Source organism: Protomyctophum parallelum (assembly GCF_964188405.1).
Source record: "Protomyctophum parallelum genome assembly, chromosome: 15".
In the NCBI taxonomy this organism is placed as follows: Eukaryota; Metazoa; Chordata; class Actinopteri; order Myctophiformes; family Myctophidae; genus Protomyctophum; species Protomyctophum parallelum.
The window spans coordinates 27040890-27063879 of record NC_139710.1 but is presented as its reverse complement, the minus strand read 5'-3'; the positions used below and the strand labels follow the sequence as shown (position 1 = coordinate 27063879).

At 46.5% G+C, this 22990-nt stretch overlaps 2 protein-coding genes across 2 annotated transcripts in view; one reads left to right on the top strand and one right to left on the bottom strand.

The window, feature by feature from the left end:
• Positions 1-10654: 10654 nt before the first annotated feature.
• Positions 10655-14636, bottom strand: LOC310871763 (beta-1,4-galactosyltransferase 1-like; the record flags this gene model as incomplete). The annotated part of the gene is made up of 2 exons (XM_083783401.1): positions 10655-11421; positions 14618-14636. The coding sequence occupies 2 exons, from the start codon at positions 14634-14636 to the stop codon at positions 10655-10657; spliced, it is 786 nt and encodes a 261-aa protein (XP_083639527.1).
• Positions 14637-14807: 171 nt separating this feature from the next.
• LOC310872544 (GDNF family receptor alpha-2-like) overlaps positions 14808-22990 on the top strand; it is a 197188-nt gene continuing 189005 nt past the window's right edge. The window contains exons 1-2 of the mRNA XM_083784508.1: positions 14808-15631; positions 18050-18370. Of these exons, the coding sequence (XP_083640634.1) occupies positions 15580-15631; positions 18050-18370 (373 nt within the window). The 5' untranslated portion in view covers positions 14808-15579. The remainder of the gene's footprint in view (positions 15632-18049; positions 18371-22990) is intronic.

Below are 22990 nucleotides of genomic sequence, written 5' to 3'. Positions count from 1 at the left end.
TTGTTTCACATGCATATGGAGCAGTGGTTCCCAAAGTGGGGTCATTGAGGAGGTTCCAGGGGGTCCCCAGCTAAATGATAGTTTGGAACCAAATGGACCCTTATGGGTCTGTAACTCTGAGTGTATAAATCTGAATTAACCAAATGCACCCTAATGAGTCCATTTGGTTCCATTTGTACACTTTCAGAGTTAAATTAACATTGATTTTACAATATAAATTGGGGTCTCCGAGATAGAAATGCCATTAAATGGGGGTCCGTAGACTAATGCATGTCAAACTGGAATATAATATGGAGATAAGAGGTTTCTGCCCGAGCAGCGATATGATAAAGATGTCATACTCTAGGGGATCTTAGAAGGCAGGCAGAATGAGGCTGATTCTGCCGTTCTAAACAGTCAGCTCTGTTGGAGTGAGGCCCGTTGCTGACAGTCAAGCATCATTATGAGCATGTGGCCTTGCAGTTTGTCACTGTCACCACCTCTAAATGGAGACTTTGTTTTGAAGATTTGCAAAGATTTATGACGATCCCGCCACTATTTAAGCGATGATGCACAGCACAGTCGTTTTGCTTAATGCTGCAGCTCTTTCCTTTTTCTTTTTTTTTTGTGAAAAATGTCAGGTTCTGCGGCTGGTCTCTTTCTTCCGAGCTGTTAATATAATGCGAGGCATTGTGCCATTTCTTAATCCTTTTCATTCTATATCCGAGGAGATACAGCTGTCATCTGAAGTGTAGGGGGGGGGGGGGGGGGGTCGCTCAGATGAATGATGACATTGTCACGATGTCAGACACGTTGACCTTTGACCCCTGCATCCTGAAAAGCTTGGCAAATTCCAACAGTTGCGAGGATCCACCACACAGCTAACGCCATGACGGTCCATTTGACCGTCGCAAGGCAGTCGAAACGGATAGAGGCCACATTGTGTGCGCTGAGTAACCAATGTTCCTCACTCTGACTGACCTGCACTTGTGCGATGAAACTGGGGCTTTATTCGACCCTTAACAAATGATGACATTTTATGTGAAAAGGCCTTCCAGTTCTCATCGGGCCTTACCAAGCCCATGACCCACCTAATTCCAACACACTTCGCTAGTTTGGGATAGCCCCGGGTTAAGCAAATATCAATGGGATTGGTAAGATAGTCAAAGGGATAGTGCCCTCGATCTTTCAGTGCCCTCGTACCTGTCAAACTCTGTCAAAATAGCAGATCTACAAGCTCATAGCGCGCCACCGAGTGGCGCGCTACGATCTTGTAGGTCTGCTATTTTCAACGTGAGTAGTGACACCAGCAGCCACAACACAGACCATGTACCACCCACATTTATAGAACAAACCTGGAAAAGTTCTGGAATGTCTTGACACCATATCCATGATTAAACTAAGGATGTGTACATTTAACGTAATTGTACATTTTCCATCTCTTTTGTATAGCCTGCGTGTTTAGGCTGTATTTTGCGTGTCTTAAGTACCAGGTCCTATTACTTAACTTAAGACCTGGAGGCGTGATCAATGCCATTTGGCTATTCTGAGTGGCCAAAGAGCATTGACCACGCCTCCAGGTCTTAAGTTAAAGGGACACTTCACCCTTTTTGCAAAAAAATATATGTTAATGTCGTTAAGAAGCTTTAGAACACTTTCCTGGGGGTATTTATGTGTGTAATATGTGGTTTTAGATATTTTAGATTGTAGCAGTGAGCCTGTTGTCTCTGATGTCATGGACACTGGGCTCACTTCCTTCCTGGACTACATGTTGTCTCAGTAAGACAGCTCTCCCCCTATCCACAAGGAGGAGCAGTGCACCAAAGAATTATGGGAATTGTAGTCCAGGAAGGTAGTGAGACCAGTGTCCATGACATCAGAGACAACAGGCTCACTGCTACAATCTAAAATAACTAAAACCACATATTACACACATAAATACCCCCAGGAAAGTGATCTAAAGCTTCTAAACGTCATTAACATATATTTTTTAGCAAAAAGGGTGAAGTGTCCCTTTAAGTAATAAGACCTGGTACTTAAGACACGCAAAATACAGCCCTTTGTTTTTGTTGATGACATCATGCATTATCGTGTTAATTGTTTATGCTATGTTGATGAATTGAAGATAGGACCACAATGAAAACAAGACAAAAATGTCAGGAAGGGACTAGTGGACAAGAGATCCAGTAATAAATGAAAGACAAGTCATTTTACACTTGCGGTTTCATGCTGAAAATTGCTATTTTCAGCAATGTAAAATCATCCATTATGACGGCATCAAGGCCCGCCAAAACACATTTTAGTCGACTAAATCACCTGTAGATGTTATGGGCGGGGGGAGGCATACTATCATCCGAGGTGCGCTGCGGGTCGGGAGAGGGTTGCGGTTAGGTTTAGGTGTCTGCCCCGGGGGAGGTTAGGGTTAGGGTGAGGGAGGAGGTAGGTTGTCGTTCGGACCAATGCTCCGTCGGATGAAAGTACTGCGCTCATGGGCGGGCTGTTTTTCTGTTGTGTTTCTGTTTTTTTACTTTTCCATATTATGGTCTGGCATGGGCGTGTGACTGGCTTCCTGGGCTGTGACGTGGTATCTACCTCCTGTGGAACTACACACTTTGGGGTCATCTCCTCATCAAGCCCAGCTGGGATAAAACCTGGCTCTTCACTCCAGCCCTTGTCAGTTTATTCAGTTGCCGATCGATAAAGTCACTGTGCCTCTGAGCTCTACGTTTTTTGCTTGCAATCAATTATATTTCTAATTCCTCGTCTCCTCGTGCCCCCAGTGTTCTACGCCGCCTGCCTGCCTGCCGACCAGCTCAACATAGCGCCCTACACAGCCCCAAGCCTATTTTAGTTTTTTCCTGTTTTGCGAATAAATACCTGAGTTTGTATTCATCTGGTTCTGAGTTCTGCTTCTGGGTCCTATCATACTAACCCTAACAGAATAAACTGGCCACTATGGACTCAGCTGATTTACGAACAATTCTTGAGAACCAAGGAAGACTCTATAGCTGCAGGAATTATTCGCCCATCTTCCTCTCCTGTGGGAGCGGGGTTTTTTTTTGTGGCCAAAAAAGAAGGTACTTTGCGCCCTTGTATTGACTATAGAGGGCTTAATAACATCACAGTGAAAAACAAGTATCCTCTGCCTTTAATGAACTCTGCTTTTGATTTTCTCCATGGAGCAACTGTGTTCACTAAATTGCCTATCATCTGGTCAGAATTAAAGAAGGAGATGAGTGGAAGACGGCCTTTAACACTGCATTAGGTCATTTTGAATACCTGCTAATGCCTTTTGGACCAATGCTCCTGGGGTTTCTCAAGCCTTGGTAAACGATGTGTTAAGGGACGTCCTGAATCGTTTTGCGTTTTTGTTTCTGGATGATATTCTTATTTTTTCCAAGAACATGTCTGACCGCGCTTCCCATGTCCGCCAGGTTCTCCAAAGGCTGTTGGAGAATAAACTCTACGTGAAAGCCGAGAAGTGCGAGTTCCACGTCGATACGGTCAGTTTTTTGGGCTTCATTGTGGAGAAAGGACAGATGAGAGCAGATCCAGGGAAGGTCAAAGCAGTTGCAGAGTGGCCTACACCCACTACCCGTAAGCTACTTCAACGATTTTTGGGGTTTGCTAATTTTTATCGCCGCTTTGTGAAGAACTATAGCAAAGTCGTGGCGCCTCTTAATAAGCTCACCTCCACACTTGTCCCATTTCGTTGGACCCCAGAAGCAGAGCAGGCTCAAACATCTGCTCCTATTCTAGTTCATCCTGATCCCTCCCTGCAGTTTATTGTGGAGGTCGATGCATCTGATATAGGGGTGGGGACAGTACTCTCTCAGCGGTCCAGCCAGGATCAGAAGGTGCACCCTTGTTCTTTTTTTTCTCATACCCTTGACTCCTCCGAGCGTATGTTGGTAACAAGGAGCTGCTAGCAGTAAAATTGGCATTGGAGGAGTGGAGGCATTGGTTAGAAGGAGCTGAGCACCCATTTATTGTGTGGACTGACCATAAGAACTTGGCCTATATTCAGTCAGCCAAACATCTAAATTCTCGCCAGGCTCGTTGGTCCTTGTTTTTTGGGAGGTTTGACTTCACCATTACCTATCGTCCTGGGTCTAAGAATGTCAAGCCTGATGCACTGTCCCACCAGCACGCTCCTGAGGAGCAGCCTCCCAGTCCAGACACCATCGTCTCCCCTTCCTCAGTGGTGGCAGCTGTTTCCTGGGAGATTGAATCTGCAGTAAGGGAGGCTCAGCGAGCACAGCCGGATCCGGGTAATGGCCCACCTAACCGCCTGTTTGTTCCCGATTCAGCTCGTTCTCAGGTCCTTCAATGGACACACAACTCCAAGCTTGCGTGTCATCCAGGAAGGAACAATTTACAATTTACAATTTAGGCATTTAGCAGACGCTCTTAATCCAGAGCGACTTACAATAATCAAGAACAAAAGCATGGGAATACATCACAAAAGCATTTATCATAAAACATGCGTAAGCTAAGAAAGTAACAGTGGAATATCTATATTATGAGACTATACATATAAACTATATATATACTACTATGCTATACATATGTACTATGGCGTGCTATGACTATATACAATGCAATTATAGTGCCGTCTACATAACATGCTATAAGTCTGTATCAGATGCTATCTAAGTCTACAGAAATGCTATCTAAGGGGGTAGGGTAAGTGCTATGGGCCATGATGGAGTCTAAAAAGGTGGGTTTTCAGACTACGGCGGAAGATTGGGAGTGATGCTGCAGTTCTGACTGCAATGGGAAGTGCATTCCACAGTTTTGGAGCCAGAAGGGAGAAGAGTTTGGGACGTGTGGAGCGTTGTCCCGGCGTTTTTAGTGAGGGTACTTCCAGCTTCCCTGCGTTGGCTGATCTGAGTGCGCGGGAGGGTTTGTAGGGTTCAATCATACTTGCAAGATATGGGGGAGCCATACCTTTGGTTGCCTTGAATGCCAGCATCAGAGTTTTGTATTCTGTGCGGGCAGCGACCGGGAGCCAGTGGAGGGAGCGGAGCAACCGGGAGCCAGTGGAGGGAGCGGAGCAGGGGGGAGACATGTGAGAATTTTGGCTGGTTGAAGACCAAGCGAGCTGCGGCATTTTGGATCAGCTGGAGAGGCTTAAGTGCACATGCTGGTAGGCCAGTAAGGAGGGAGTTACAATAGTCGAGTTTTGACAAGACTGTTGTCTGGATTAGGAGCTGGGCTGATTCCTGGGTGAGGAACGGTCTAATTCGTCGTATGTTATAGAGTGTGAACCTACAGGATCGAGTGACAGCTGTGATGTGAGCTTTGAACGAGAGCTGACTGTCCAGGACAACACCGAGATTCCTGGCTGTTTGGACAGACGTTACCAGGGCGTTGTCTACGGAGATAGTTAGCTCCCGCATAGGGCAGGACTTAGCTGGGAAGAAGAGAAGCTCAGTCTTGTCTGGGTTCAGCTTGAGGTGATTGGAGGACATCCACTGTGAGATGTCAGCCAGGCATGCAGTGATGCGCTCTTCCACCTGAGTGGCAGAGGGGGGGAAGGATAGAAACAGTTGTGTGTCATCGGCGTAGCAGTGATAGGATATATTGTGAGCAGAGATGATAGTGCCAAGGGATTTAGTGTACAGTGAGAAAAGGAGAGGACCAAGTACAGATCCCTGTGGGACCCCAGTTTGGAGGGTTCGGGGGGATGATAACAGACCTTTCCAGGAAATCTGGTAGGTCCGGTCGGTGAGGTAGGAGGAGAACCACTTTAGTGCCGTTCCACCGATGCCTAGGTCCGCTAGGGTGTCTAGGAGCATCTGGTGGTTCACTGTGTCAAATGCTGCCGATAGGTCTAGGAGAATCAGTACTGCAGAGTGGGAAGCAGCTTGGGCAGCATGCAGTGCTTCTGTGACTGCCAGCAGGGCAGTTTCTGTGGAGTGGGCCTTCTTGAATCCGGACTGGTTGGGATCCAGCAGATTGTTCTGTGAGAGATGGAGAGAGAGCTGGTTGGAGACAACACGTTCGATGGTTTTAGAAATAAATGAAAGGAGTGATACCGGCCTGTAGTTCTTGACATCTGAGGGGTCAAGGGTTGGTTTCTTGAGGAGTGGTGTTACTCTGGCTGACTTGAGGGCAGATGGGACGCAGCCTGAGGTTACTGAGGTGTTGATGATGGAGGTGATGAAGGGGAGCAGATCAGGTGCGATGGTCTGGAAGATTGGAGACGGGACAGGGTCAAGAGGACAAGTGGTAGGTCTAGAGGATGTTACTAGTTGTAGAACCTCGTCTGGGGAAAGAGGAGAGAAGGAGGACATGCATGGTATGATGGGGTTAGTGTTGGTTGAGTCAGATGCCGCTTTATGTGGGAGGGGAGGAAAGGAGCTGCTGATATCATCAACCTTCTTCTCAAAGTAGTTGACCAAAACATCAGCAGTGAGGGATGAAGGTTGAGTGGGGGGAGGGGGTTTAAGGAGGGAGGAGAAAGTGGAGAAGAGCTTCCTTGGGTTAGAAGTACAGGATTGGATTTTGGTGTGGTAGAAAGAGGTTTTAGCAGTGGTTAGTGAGTGGGCAAAGGCAGAGAGGAGTGAGTGAAAGTGGGAAAGGTCATCTGGTAGCTTTGTTTTGTGCCACTTTCTTTCGGCTGCCCTTAGAGGTGTTCGTTCAGATCTGAGAGTTTCAGATAGCCAGGGAGCCGGTGGACATGAGTGAGCTGGCCTGGATGAGAGCGGGCAGTGTTGGTCGAACGCAGATGAGATAGAGGAGAGAAAGGATGAGGTTGCAGTGTCAGGTGAGAGGGAGAGGAAGGACTCCAGGGAGGGTAGAGAGGAGAGAATAGAGGATGAGAGGGAGGAGGGGTTTAGGGACTTGAGATTGCGTCGGGAGGTGACGTTCGGAGGGTTAATAGGTTTAGGCGGGAGGGTGGAGAGAGAGGGAGAAGGTTATGAAGTGGTGGTCAGACCTAATTAAGGGGGTAACAGAGAGTGTGGAGGGAGAGCAGGCTCTGGAGAACACAAGGTCCAAAACATTACCAGCCTTGTGAGTGGGGGGGGAGGAAGAGGTCAAATGAGGCCAGAAGGGATGTAACGGGAAGATACTTCTCTGCGGTAGGAAGGTTGAAGTCACCCAGTAGAATCAGAGGGGTGCCATCTTCCGGAAATGAGCTGATCAGAGAGTCTAGTTCTTCCAGAAAGTTCCCGAGAGTTCCTGGGGGGCGATAGAGCACAATGAGGATGAGGGGGACTGGCTGTGATATTGAGATAGCATGAAATTCACATGTGGACAGAGAAAGGTGAGAGAGATTTAAGACACGGAAGTTCCATTTGGGGGATGTTAGTAGCCCTGTACCACCCCCTGTACCTGTTTGGCAAGGGGTGTGGGTGAACTTGTGTGAAACAGAGAGGGCGGCAGGAGTTGCAGTGTTATCTGGGGTGATCCAGGTTTCAGTCAGAGCAAGGAAGTGCAGAGACTTGAGGGAGGCGTGGCCTGAAATGAATTTGGGCATATTCTTTTTGGTAGCTGCGTGGCAGTTCCATAGTCCTCCCTCCACCACAATGTGATGACTGGGTGAACGAGCTGGATAGATGAGATTTGAGGGATCTCTGTGACTGTAGGGGTAGTGTCTCGGGCGACAGGAGGAGGACAGTATAGGGACGGTGGGAAAACACATTCTAAACAGGTATAAGTGATAATAATAATAATAATAAAGTAATAATAATAATAATGATAATAATAATAATGATAATAATAAGGTACAACTAATAATTATGACATAATAATAATAGGAAGTAGGAAGTAAGTTGATACAGAACCCCTAGGACGGCCTCCTTCGATGTGTCTGGGTGTCCGGGTCTTTGGATTGGACACTAGGCTATCTTAGTCAGGAAATTGGAACGATACCGCAAGGAAATTGGAACGATACCGCAAGGAAATTGGAACGATAGTGGGCCAAACTAAAAACACAGACAGAAGACAGAAGTACAAGTAAATAAAGAAAGGGAAAAAACAACTGATAGTAAAAAAGATAGAGAAAGGGAATGTCTATAAAAATGTTCAGAGTATGTGTCCACTTACTGTTTCAGAAGCAAGCAAGTGCAGCGTCAGCAGACCGTTAGTCAGAGTGTATCTGAAATTTCCCGCTACTTATAGTGGGTGATAGAGATTTCTGAAAATCCAGGGCGGGGCTAAAAGGCTTCAAGTGAGCTGTTTGATAGTTCAGTTGAATAGCAACAATTAGTCCAGATCTCTTTCAGTTTCAAAATGCAGTGTGACTACTAGTGGGCCAAACTAAAAACACAGACAGAAGACAGAAGTACAAGTAAATAAAGAAAGGGAAAAAACAACTGATAGTAAAAAAGATAGAGAAAGGGAATGTCTATAAAAATGTTCAGAGTATGTGTCCACTTACTGTTTCAGAAGCAAGCAAGTGCAGCGTCAGCAGACCGTTAGTCAGGAACCGCACTGTGTCACTCCTCAGGCATCACTTTTGGTGGCCTTCCATGGAGGAAGATACCCGGGCATTCGTCTCCGCCTGCTCCGTTTGTGCCAGGGGGAAGGCTTCTCATTGTCCACCTGCTGGTCTGTTGCATCCATTACCTGTTCCCAGTCGTCCCTGGTCCCATATAGCAGTTGACTTCGTCACTGGGTTGCCCAACTCCCAAGGTAACACTGTCATTCTCACCATTGTTGACCGTTTTTCTAAGGCAGTTCATTTTGTGGCCCTTCCGAATCTCCCTACAGCCTATGAAACTGCTGATCTGTTGGTGAACAACGTTTTCCGCCTTCATGGTATTCCATTGGACATTGTTTCAGACAGGGGCCCTCAATTTGTATCTCATGTTTGGAAATCATTCTGTAAAGCATTGGGTGCAACTGTGAGTTTATCGTCTGGTTTCCATCCCCAGTCCAACGGCCAAACGGAGAGGGCTAACCAGGATCTGGAGGCTGCCCTACGGTGTGTTGCGGCTGCCAACCCTGCTTCGTGGAGTACACATCTGGCTTGGGTGGAGTATTCGCATAATTCTCTAACCAGTGCTGCCACATGACTGTCTCCCTTTGAGGCCTCTTTAGTCTATCAGCCACCGTTGTTTCCCTCCCAGGAAGAGGAATTGGCTGTTTCCTCCGTCCAATTGAACCTTCGCAGATGTCGTAGGGTTTGGAAAGATGCACATGCTGCTCTACTACGCTCTGCTGAGAACAATCGTCTGGTCGCTGACCACCATCGGGTAGAGGCTCCCAAATACAAACCAGGTCAGAGTGTTTGGCTTTCTTCTAAGGATGTCCCACTCAGAGTTGAATCTAAGAAATTGGCCCCACGCTATATTGGGCCTTTTGTGGTGGAACGTGTCATCAATCCATCTGCTGTCAGATTGAAGCTGCCAAGCTCTATGAGGATTCATCCTACATTTCATGTGTCTCAACTTAAACCAGTATCCTCCAGTCCTCTCTGCCCTCCTTCCAAGCCCCCTCCGCCCGCCCGGATCATAGAAGACCACCCTGCATATACTGTCCAGCGGCTGATGGATGTTCGTCGCCGTGGCCGGGGTTATCAATATCTGATAGACTGGGAAGGATACGGTCCGGAGGAGAGGTCCTGGGTTCCTCGGTCCTTCATCCTGGACCCTCAGCTGGTCAGAGACTTCACCTAGCCCATCCTGAGAAGCCTGGTGGGTCGCCAGGAGGCTCCCGTTGAGGGGGGGTGCTGTTATAAGCGGGGTGTTTTTCTGTTGTGTTTCAGTTTTTTTCCTTTTCTCTATAGAGCACCGAAGTCCTGACGTAACTCGCTCATCCCGACGATTCCCCTGGTTCACGGAAGTAGTTTCTCTATGGAGAATAACATGGGGTGATCTTAATATCGTCTACTATAAGCGTTGTGGTCCAAAAATAAACAAGCTGTCTCGGCGTTATTGTCAGGGAGGTGTCTCTGTATCGTTTGCAACAGTCAGTCACTCATATATGATACAGTCTGCTTCTAGCGAAAATCTAACTAATTCAGCAGCAGTAACATTAGCGTTTTCTCTCAGTCAGTTGATTCTTCATATCCATGTGAGTGAAGCGGCCGGGGTGACATGTTTATTTTTCAAACACAGTTCTTATATGAATCAATCTAAAACTCCTCCTATGGTGATTTCAATGCAACTAAACAAATACATGAACCTGGGGACTGACGCCCTCTACTGAAAGTGACGTCAGACTTCGGTGCTCTATATGGTCTGGCATGGGCGTGTGACTGGCTTCCTGGGCTGTGACGTGGTATATACCTCCTGTGGAACTACACACCTTGGGGTCATCTCCTCCAGCCCTTGCCAGTTTATTCAGTTGCCGATCGGTAAAGTCACTGAGCTCTACGTTTTTTGCTTGCAATCAATTATATTTCTAATTCCTCGTTTCCTTGTGCCCCCAGTGTTCTACGCCAACTGCCTGCCTGCCGACCAGCTCAACATAGCCCTACACAGCCCCAAGCCTATTTTAGTTTTTTCCTGTTTTGTGAATAAATACCTGAGTTTGTATTCATCTGGTTCTGAGTTCTGCTTTTGGGTCCTATCATATTAAACCCTAACAGTAGATTTAGTCGACTAAAACTAGACTAACACTAAAACATTCCGGGTGACTAAAATGTGACTAAAACTAAATGAACACTATTCAAGAGACTACGACTAAAGTAGAAATCTGTTGCCAAAAACAACACTGGGTGTCATGGAGGAGGAGCATTGCCGATGTCTGCGGTGACGTTGGTGTACAGCGGTTCCCTCGTTGTCCTCACCACCTTGTAGGACAGATGATTGATCCCGTCCATTGCCATGTTCCGCCTGGTGCCACGAAGAAGTTCCGACTTCCTTGGGTTGTCTTGGTTGAGTTTATCTCTCGCATGAGGGATGTTCCTGTAATACCCCACCTTTCCATCGGGACGTGACACAGACATACCTTTATACACAATCCTTTCATAAATGTCGTCGTCCTCTCCTCCCCAGCCCCAGTAGTTATTTGGGAAGCCGTTGATTTTCAAAAACTGCTCTTTGTTCAACGCAGTTACACCACCGTAAAAAGTGTGATAAAGTAACCCAAAGTTCCACTTCTCAAGGCCGGAAATCAGATGTCTGTGCTGGCTGGAGCAGCCGTATATGTTCCGGTCGTCCATCGGTATCAGGTCAACGTCGCTGAACACAAAGCAATCATAGTTGTCATCGTGCAGAGCCTCGCGGTAACCGACGTTCATCAGTTTAGCTCTGTTGAACGTCCCGTCTCCATGCTGGTGGACGACATAGACCCTGTAGTCGTTCTGCTGCCTCTGGAGGATGGGGTGGAGGTAGTGAAGCCAAACTTTGAGGTGCTCCTCTCTGTCCCTGAAGGGAATGATCACGGCCACCTTCTGGGAGGCCACGCAGTCTCTGGGTCGATGGCGGCCGCCAGGCTCAACGCTGGGGTTCTGCTTGAGAGTCTGGTCGAGACCGATTTTTTTAACTTCACGCAAGAAGAGCGCGCAAGTACTGTAATTGGCTGCGTATGTCGTTGGCGTCGCTCGGCCAATCGGGGACCAAGTATGTATGTCGCCATCACTCGGCCAATCGGGGACCAAGAACGGCGATCGGGCTCGGTATGTATGTCGGTACATTCCACCAGCCAATGAGAAACCGCTGTTCTCGATGACGTAACTAAAGTACGTTTCAAAATTGGTACAAGGTCAATAGGGGTTATGTACAGTATGTATCGGCTGGGTATGTGCATGTGCATGTCGGTGTACTCCACCGGGCAATGAGGGACCACTAACCACTGCTGTATTTTTAACGGCAGTGGTGAGCGCACCTCATGGCGTGCTCTGCTTGCGCACAAGTTGGCATCTCGACAGAGTGCATTTCTACTTGTTACTTGCGCAAGCAGAGCGCTAGTACTGTTTTCGGCTGCGTATGTCGGTGACTGTGTAACAATCGGCCTTTTACACTGAAAGGATAATTATTGCTAAAGGACAAAAACAACGGGACCGTCGGGTTAACTCTGTGGTATTTTATATAGAAGCCACGAAAAGAGAATGATAAAGTAATAATATAGGCACAGTTTACATTGGGAAACAACTGAAATCAATAATCACGAAAACAAACCCCCTCCCAACCCCTGGCCAAATATAAACTATAAACTGTTTGTGTGGCGTTAGCAGCACGCTACTGCCCGCCCACAGTAGTAAACTAGAACTGCACTCTGTCGAGTGCATACTTGTTTGTTGCACACTAGTAGGCCATAAATGGCGGTTACTTTGCGCCGTATGCAGTCCCAGCCAACCCGCCACTTTTGATGCGTATGCACCGTCCCAGCAAACTGATACGTGCCTGATACGACAGTGGTGCCAGATTACATACATGTATACACAGGAGCATTACCTATAATCCTCCCAACACTAAAACATATCGTCATTACGTCACCATCGAAAACCAATTACACTCTGGCATTGGGTCCTTTAATCCACATATTTCTTACGTCATCATTGAGAGCTAGTTATACATATACACACCATGTAATCTGGTCCCAGCAAATCAGGCACAATTTGCTGGGACGGTGCATACACATAAAAAGTGGCGGGTTGGCTGGGACGGTGCATACGAGCCGGGCGAAACTATTACTTGCGTGCTCTGCTTGCGCAAATAACAAGTCCCCAGGACCTTTTTGTGTTATCCTTTTAGCCTTAATGTCTTACTGTACCACGTGCTGTGTACATTTCTGACTAATAAAAGTATCCAATAAATCAATCAATCAATCAATCAATCAATCAGTGGCACAGTTTGGAGAGCCCCTCGTCTGCATGGGCTTCCCTGAACGGGACGGAAGATGTGATGAAGGTGTGTGTGTATAGCGAGGAAGCTGGGCGCCATCATGGACAACCACTCAAATCCCCTCCACGTGTGGGAAGGTTTAGCTAACAGGAGGGGTAATGACAGATTCATCTTCCCTTATGTGGGGTCAACAGATAGACTTATAGACCAAGGGCTCCCAAACGCCGGCCTCACACTGCGAGGCTTTGTGACTTTGTAGATCGGCTATTCTCACAATGTTTGCCTCGTTCTTGCGTAATATTTGACAATTTGGCGCATTTGGTATTCAAAATGTCTTACAGCAATTAAATTGTAACTTTAGATACTGTCTGTGCAGATCGATACCCTGTACTATACACTTATGTTGATTTGTTTACTGTTGCGTGAGAATACAATGTTGCACAATAAACTAATCATCTGGGGACCCCCCAAAAAGTTTTTTCGGGAACTCCCAGTTTGGGAACCACTGTCTTATACTACCTTTAGTTTGTGCCACATTATGAAGATGTATAAAAATAAGCACATGATGGCCGCTCGGCTCAGCACTGCTGGGTGTACAATGTTGTTTATTGTATCTTGTATGTTGTAAAAAAGGAAATTAATTGCCAATTATTGAATGGTGTTGCATTGAATTGTGATGTCTCTCCACCATGCTGTATCTACAGTATAGGCTTGCTTTGTTCTTGCCCTGACCTGTATTCAAACTGCTGTGCTGTCTTTGGCGATTGAATTTCCATCTTGTGATCAATACAGGTCTTGTCTTATAGCTCTCTGTCTGTCTGTCTGTCTGTCTGTCTGTCTGTCTGTCTGTCTGCCTGCCTGCCTGCCTGCCTGCCTGCCTGCTGTGTGCCTGCCTTACACTGCGTCGGAGGCGTGCCGTCTCAGGCGAACTTGAGCCACGAGAGACACCACCGAGCGAGCTAAAGCGAGCGAGTTGTTCGACGCGGCAACTCGGGGGGTGTCTCTCGTTACTCAAGTTTGCTTTAGCCGACTCAGCCCTGTTCAAGTTGCGACCAGATAGACACAGAATAGTAAATCCCCCCCCCCCCCCCCCCGTTCAATGAACATAGGGCTTCTCATCCAATCACAAGCCACGGCGCTCCTTCCAGCCCCTCCCTTCGTGGGCAGAGCCCGGCAGCCCCTCCCTTCGTGGTGCAGGAAATGGGGTCGCGAACCAGACACACCTGTGCCGGTGTGCCCTGCCCGTCTCCATTACCCCTGCATGCAGCAGCCCTGCCTCAGGCATGACTCCCTATGTGTTAAGTATAGCCTAACCAAAAATACAAGTTTGTACAAAGTTGGTTCTATTTGCTAAATTAACAATTAATATTTTAAAGTGTAAGCTAATGTGGGGGTCACAGAGATAAAAGATAAAAATAAAAGCTAAGCTAATGGGTCTGTTGTCTGATGCATATATAGGCTAACAGCTTATTTTATACTTACCCCCTGGCTTATACACGCCCCATATTTTTTTTTTTAGTGGAACAGCAATGTCCGTGTTAACCTACGTATGTGACTATATTTGTGACTGTTACTATGAGTAGCAGTAGGGGCAAAAGTGGCGCTGTTGTGCCAGAAACAGAGAGAGAGAGATAGCGCTGCACTCTTGCCTGCTAATGAGAGAGAGAGAGAGAAAGAGAGAGCGAGAGAGGGGGGGGGGGGGGGGGCAGGGGGAGAGGGGATTTGCAACACTCAGTTCACACGGGTGTGATTTTTTCCCTTTACGAGCAAAGGCCTGTTGTATCAACCGCAGGCTTGTTTTCTGTTTTTCATGAAAATTCCACTTGTTATTGGGTCTTCGCTGTGATTGAGGCATGCGTTTTCCAATAAAACAGTGCGTCACCGTCGCCCTCTACCGGCTCCACAGAAAGTCATCTTTATATAAAGTGCTTGTGCTGCCAGCGCACGCATGCAGTCATTCAGCGAGGAGGAGAGACACTCGCACACACAGACACGCACCCAAAGTCAAGCCTCAAGCAAGCGACCCAGAGGCGCGCGCACACACTCACGAGTCACGCACGTGCACACACAGTTTACGCACACGCTAGCGCGGCTCCTGGACATGCACGCTTAAAGTACTCAGTCAGCGTCTCTCTCTCTCTCTCTCTCTCTCTCTCTCTCTCTCTCCCTCTCTCAAACACACACACACACACACACACACACACACACACACTGCACACACAGTGTGAATACTTTCAAATGAGTGCCTCTTGGCTCGTCAGAGACATCGCCGAGGCTGACACGTCGTTTCACGTCACTTTTCTTTATTGATAAAGGAATGCTCGGGCCCAATTTGTCCCCCAAAGTCAAGCAGGGGCATCAGAGCAGCGAACAACATCTGAGTCCAGATGCTGCGGAGCGGAGGAGACATCAAGTAATAGTTCGTCGATATGAACGCAGCATCAAACGGACCCTGAACATTATAACGGCTTTTCTTGGATTGATTTGATATTTAATATTCTTTTTCAATCGGAATTGTTGTGTTCCAACCTCCCAAAAACACACACACACACACACACACACACACACACACACACACACACACACACACACAGTCAGAAACCTCGTCTACCTCGTCAAATACAAGTGGATTATTATTGGAAAGCGAGGATCTTTTTCTCCCCGGAGGTCGACTCGCACTCGCAGTGCACTGGATATTATTTTTTTTATTTTTTGCTGCGAGTTGAACGAAGAGATTATTATTCACATTATCATATAGTTACGACCCGGAGCGGGAGAGGGGAAATTACAATTCCTATTTTATTTATTATTTTTGCCAGGTGGAAATTAACACCCCGGACTGGATTCCAACTGGAGAATGAAGTCTCTCACTGTGTGGATTTATCTGTCCGTCTTTCTGCTTCTGCTAGGTGAGAATGACCGCGCGAATGTCTTATGTCTAATTATTCCTAAGTGTATAAATATGTGCCATAGCCCAAGGTGTCCACTTTTCCAGCCGGCTTGTATGTCTTGATTATTCCCAAATCTGGACCTACAGGTAATTTAATGTGGTTTGACCTTTATAGTGCAACAGTGCAACAATTAATTGCCAGAAAAAACATGTCAGTATAGCCTTAATGTTCAATAGACCTACAGTTCAGCTCGGTTCAATGTATGAATCAATAGCCGATATTGGCACATTATAGAGCGATAAAGCTGCCAGAATACAAATAATTTGTGGCAATTCCGGCAACTCTATCTTTTATAGCATATTTCGGGTAACCTACAATTTAACTTTGATCTGGATACACGAGCGTTACATTCTATTCTATTCGCTATCATACTTGGGTGGGGGGGAAAGATCGTAGCCTTAATGATCATAATCAATCATCATCGTTATACCCAAAACGATCATCACCACCATCATCATCAATCATCATCATCCCTCCTCTCCTCATATATGATCAAGCCGTTTTTCTTGCTGAGTGGCTGCGTCAAAGTTCACGACCCGATTTATGCTGAATGATATAACGGCATTATTCACACATGAACTTCTGATTATAGTTTTCTGACCCTCTTTATTTCTGCGATGCCGATACAGCATTTAGGACTCCTCGCAGCCGAGCGAGCGAGCTCCAGCCCAGGCGTGCATGGGAAAACGACCACGAGGTGTCGCTCTTGTCACTCGACTCCACTAATAGGTGTCTGGCTGCTGGCAACCGTAGTGTATAGGTGCTGTGAATCTCTCACCTCCTCAAAACAGGATTACCTGAGACTAGGCTCTGTGGATTTGAGCCTGTCAACGTATAGTGCAGAACGTATAGGATAATAAGTCAGGTGGGGGAGCTAACGGTTAAGCCTATAGGTCTTATTCAAATCAAATGCACCTTTTCAAAGACATGAGAGAAAGACGTTTTTGTTTTTTGTTCTTTTTTTTCCCTTTTTTCCGTTCATCAATTAATTTAGTCCTTGGGTAGTAATTCCAGAAACTCGACAGATCTGCAGCTCTTTGGCAGCTAAAGTAAAATGGTTTGATTATGAGCTGAAATAAACATAGGTTCAAGTCTACTGACTCGTCTTCTCGGGTGAATAGCCACTACACATAAAAAGCAATTTAAATTACAGTATACAACTATATAACTGGAACATGGGGGGGGGGGGGTATATAATCAGGCATCCACTCTTCATGTTATGCATGGTGTAACATGGATTATGTTTGTGTTTCATGCCTCCTCTAAATCACCAGCACAGTGTGTGTCACGCACGCACGCACGCACGCACGCACGCACGCACGCACGCACGCACACACACACACACACACACACACACACACACACACACACACACACACACACACACACACACACACACACACACACACACACACAGCAGCAGCAGCAGCAGCAGCACGCAAGGTCAGACAGATGCAGTTAGTGTTTGCCTTGCATAGAAACAGGTAAGGGATTTAGCATTTGGTTCAAGGGCATTTTATTTTGGTAGAAAGAAGGGTGTGGGCATTGGTTTGGGTTGTCATAAGGCATCCGACACAGACCTGCAGGCCAAGTTATCTAACTGCACGGCACAGCCAGCCTGTTGTCTCTGTCAACACTTTATAGAAGCCATAATGGAACCCAGGATTAAATTATGCATGTTGACGTTATGCCAGGTGGCTAATATATACACAACACAGATAAGCAGACACACGCACGCACGCACGCATGCACGCACGCACGCACACACGCACGCACGCACGCACGCACGCACGCACACACTGTGAGGACCCCACGCTGAGTCAGCGATTCCCGACGTTTTGAAAGGACCACCAGTTTGATATATGTGCACCAGGCCTCTGAGCCCCATTTGATATATGCCACCGTTTTAAATCGTCGGGGGGGACCCCCCAATGTACACTGTTAAAATCCTCAGTTGTTCATTTAACTTACAGGTCCATTTGGTTACATTTGTAGCCTGCACACTCTCAGAGTAACAGACCCGTAAAGGGGACCTTGGCTTGATTGATTGATTGATTGATTGAACACATTTTGGTGTTAGCATTATGTTATGCTTTAGCTATTGAGAAATAGCAGATCTACAAGCTCATAGCGCGCCACCGAGTGGCGCGCTACGAGCTTGTAGGTCTGCTATTTTTGAGAAATCGAAGAACGACTGAGGTAGAAGACATTTTTAGAATCTGATCTCAGGTCAGAATGGAAAACTTTCAGGATGTAGAAGATTTTTTTTTAAATCTGATCTCAGGTCAGAATGGGTTAATCAGCGATGGTTGGATGCAGACCCCGACGTAATGGTCTAAAATCTGCATCTTCACCCCCCTCCCCCCCCAAACCCAGATGGCGGCGGCGCCGGCCCTGATGTCAACGGCGCCGGAGGAGAGCCGCCGGCCCTGCTCCAGCAGGCCGAGTGGGTGGACTGCGTCCAGGCCAGCGACATGTGCAACCAGAACCCGCACTGCAGCTCCCGGTACCGCGTGATGCGCCAGTGCCTGGTGGGCAAGGAGAAGGAGTCCATGCTGGACACCAACCGCGAGTGCCAGGCGGCCCTGGAGGTGCTGCTGGTCAGCCCGCTGTACGACTGCCGCTGCAAGCGGGGCATGAGGAAGGAGTTGCAGTGCCTGCAGAGCTACTGGAGCATCCACATGGGCCTGACCGAAGGTAAGAGGAGGAGCTCTTATGTGCCCCCTTTTTAGGCCCTGAAAAGAAAAAAACGTTCGCTCTGAAGAGCTGAGATTCGTGCCGCCTTTTTATGATTTATTTTTCGAGTGGCGCGCTACGAGCTTGTAGGTCTGCTATTTTTCAATAGCTAAAGTATGACTGAGAAAGGAGAGAGGCCGCACAGCTCAGGGAATCCCTGAAGAAAGCAACTTGTTGCCGAAACGTTGGAAAAAAAAAATGTCGATGGCATCGTGACTACGAGCTGTGCGGCCTCTCTCCTTTCTCAGTCATAGTTTTATCTCCTGCGGTCCTGCAACTCCCCACTACTGGTGTGCGCTCCTACCTTTCTGTTTGTTCAATAGCTAAAGTATGACATAATGCTCATAGTTAAAACACCAAAAGGGGTTCCCGTCTAGAATGGGTTATACCCCCTTTTTTGAGCGGTGCCGAGCGCTCCTTTAACTGACGGAGTGTGTCTGTCTGTGTTTCCCTGTGTCCTTATATGTGTCCTGGTACGACCTATTTGACCCCTGCAGCTGATGCCGATTGGCCCATTGACCCCAATGAAGGGCTGTATTCACACCCAGCTTGTTGGGGTCACATTCGGGTCACACGCACGCACACACGCACGCACGCACGCACGCACGCACGCACGCACGCACGCACGCACGCACGCACGCACGCACGCACGCACGCACGCACGCACGCACGCACGCACGCACGCACGCACGCACGCACGCACGCACGCACGCACGCACGCACGCACGCACGCACGCACACACACACACACACACACACACACACACACACACACACACACACACACACACACTGCACCACTCCTCGATGTAGTCGTTATGCCAATTAATTCCTCCCGGCACACATTTGTGTGTTGCCACTGTTGCTGCCTGGTGTTGTATCCGACTGACTCACCTGCCAGTGAAGAGGAGCCCCCATCGTCCTATTCCTCCTCCCCCTCCCACTGCTGCCCCAGACAACCCACATTGATTTATGAAAACTATATCTGTCAAAACATTGGTAATCGGTGGGCTAGGACAGTCTAAAATTGGGGTCGGCATCGCATGTAAAAAGCGGGCATCAGGAACACTCTTTGTATTGTAACACCACAGACAACTGTGTGTCCAACAGACTCACTCAACTCCTACAGCACATAATGGCGGGTGTGTGTGTGTGTGTGTGTGTCTGTCCCCACACGCTGATGCATAACAACAAACGATAACGAGCACAATAACAACATAAACATAATAGTCTATTCTTCCACAATGCATTCTCATGGCAAATGACAATACAACAGTAACCAAAAACATGTGTGCATGGCCCACACATGGCCGACACGCGCTCCCCCGGGTCCCCCTGGGGGGATGCTGAAGTGTCTCAGTGTGTGGATTTTGGTGTCATGCATGTGATTGTGCCTCGGGGTGTTGTTTCAAATCAAGTGACTGCAATGTTGCAAGAACAATCACATTAAATAGAGGCTAAATTATGTCAATAAGCGGATCTGGTGTTGATGATGACAGATGTATATTTTAAGTCACTGCTGGGTTGGAGCTTAGTGCTTGCGTCTCTATATTTAACCTCTGTAGTTCTGTAGTATTTCGTTAGTTTAAATGGTGTAGTAAAGTGAGTACCGTATGCCACATACAGTATACTGGCATACACAGCAGTGACAGCACAGGGGCCTTGGTTAAGAGGATTATTGCTGTTCAGTTTTCTTTACACTTGCTTTACACTTGATTTACAGTATGTTTGATCGTGCAGCCAGATGAATTTGCAACAAGATGTGTGTGTGTCGAGAGAGAGAGAGAGAGAGAGAGAGAGAGAGAGAGAGAGAGAGAGAGAGAGACATAGCATGGAATGTGAAATGCGGTATGGAAAGTAGCAGCACGTCTCTGTGAATATGCAGATTGTGTTGTTATTTGTATGAATATGAATGAATGTGGACATTTGTATTCATGCTTTTGTTCACACAAACACTATGCTGTTGTTCAGACAAAGAGCCAGCACAAACTGATCTCCGCATGTTTCTCACTAAACACGAGCCACTTCCAACTTGCCGTCCCTATTTTGGGCATGTTATTATACAGTAGGACATTGGTTCTCAACCTGTGGGTGGGGAGACTCGGGGGACTCGGGACCCCCACAAGATTTGGTCCCCCAGATGACAGTGAAGTGACAATTTAAGGAGTTCTAAGACCTAACCTCAAAAAGGTTGAGAACGAGATTTCTTTCAGAGATTTCACGCATTTCAAAATGTTAAAATAGCTGATGTACAAGCTCACAACGCACTGCAGTGAAATGCGTTGTTATCAGCTTGTAGACAACAAAGACAAAGACAGAGTCAAGCAGTTGAAAATGGGGCTGACATTCCAAATAGTAAATTCAGCCCTGCCCTCTCTATGCCCTCAGTCCCCATTTACTTAACTGATTACCTCACAAAGGTGAGCAACTCTCACAGCCACAACACTAGAGGGAGTATAAATAATGATCTGGTGCCACCCACATATAGAACAAATATGGGGTAAATTCACTTGTCATACAACAAAGTTTAGCTTAGGGCTTAACAGTTTGTGCAGTGATTCAAGATTGTAACCAGATGTATACTACGCTATATAATGTTATCATTTATATACAAAGTGTGTAGGATTACATGTCTATGTGGACATATACATACACAATGCATTCTATATTGATACATTATTGAATCTGTACATACAGTACGTACAAAGATCATTCTAGAGTTGTTCCAATACCGATACTAATATCGGTGCAGATACTGCTGTATCGATATCAGTCTATGCTATTCCGATACCACAAAATGTATCACAGGGTATTTCATTTACAGTCTTATTATGAATGCTTCAGTTGATGTCGCACTTTTGTTTTATCACTCTTACTTTTATACCCTTACTGTACTTATATTATTATTATTGCATTATTATTATTTTACTAACATTAACAATTACTAATTTAAAAAATATATATATTCCTAGATGGTTCTCAAACCTTTTAATTTCAAGGAACCCCATAGGTCTCGGAATTACAGATCTGTATAAGGATCCATTTGGAACCCCCTCAAGGACCCTGAACCCCACTTTGAGAAAACCACTGTCCTAGATTTGTTTAAATGACACACCGCGGTATTGGATCGGTACTCAGTGTCGACCGATACGCAAAGCTGTGGGCATCGGGATCGGTATCAGGAAGAAAACATTTTTTATCATCTCTAGCTCATTCCATTTGTAATTGGACATCCAAGATAGATCAAGAACCATGTATGGTTCCTCAAGTAGAGATGGTAATGATACACATTGTACATCATCACTCCCCATTAACGTTGGCCCCCAACCCTTATGCCCTCCTCAGAGAGAGAGAACCCCTCGGTGAAAAATGTATGCTTTTGTAGCTCTCTCTCCAAGGTAATGGAACCATAATGGGATTACATTAGGTAAGCCCCGTTATGGGAGGAGTACTATTGGTTTTCACCTAAAGTGTTCCATATTACCATATGATTAGGTTACGCAGCTCCACGGCTCAGCGGTCCTTATGTGTCCACTTACGCGGGCAGGGGCTATAAGACAGCACTCTTGTGGAAATAAACCTCGACGGCCCGCTCAAAGGAAAGGCAAAGAATCTGCAGCTATAGCACAGTCTTGCGGAGCACGGCCACAACCAATGCTTTGCCTCTTGTACCTTGTTTACGGGTGACGAATAAAAACCTGATTTATACATGTCATGCCCAATTCAGTGGCCTTGTGGTTAGAGTGTCCGCTCCCTGAGACTGGGAGGTCGAATTTCAATCCCCCAGTCGTATCAAACACTATAAAAATGGGACCCAATACCTGATCCCTGTGTAGCACTCAGCATCAAAGGTTGAATTGCGGGCAAGTCCCTAGCATGCAGACGTCCAGGGGGTTTGCTTGTAGTTGTTTGGTCGATTAAAATGTATATTGGCAGGCATCAAGGACTGCCGGTGTCGTAATGTCCGATTTATTCTTAGCAATGTGCCGAAAATAGCCAATCCATAAGCTCACAACGCATCTGTGATGCATGTCAGCTTCTAGATCTGCTATTTTCGGAGGGTGACACACACGAGCAAACAAAGCATAAAATGACATGTCTTAGTTCTACTGAATTTCTTCTCCACTAGTCTCTCTGTAACATTTTCACGTGGGTTTTAATGGTTGACAAAACTGTCAGTATATCTTTTTTTATATATTTTTTATTTGCCCATAGGCTACATCCAAACAGAAAAGTCCTATCTGATTGTATTAAACATTGTCAAACTCACCGACATTGCAGCTGTATGAAAAGCTTGAATTATCCTATTTCTATATCTGCAAAGTGTTTGTTAAATAAAAATGTGGCGTAGACATGTTATGAGCTACATTCTGTCAAGAAATTCCTTGCGGGTGCATGTTTTATGAAACAAACACTTTGTTGTTCAAGCTTTTTGTACCACTGCAATGTTGGTGAGTTTGATGTTGTTTAATACAATCAGATAGGACTTTTCTGTTTGGATGTACAGTATGAGCTGTCAAGGGAAAGTTACTTGACTTTGATGAAATTATGAATGAAGTCCAGAAGAAAATCTCTGATTTT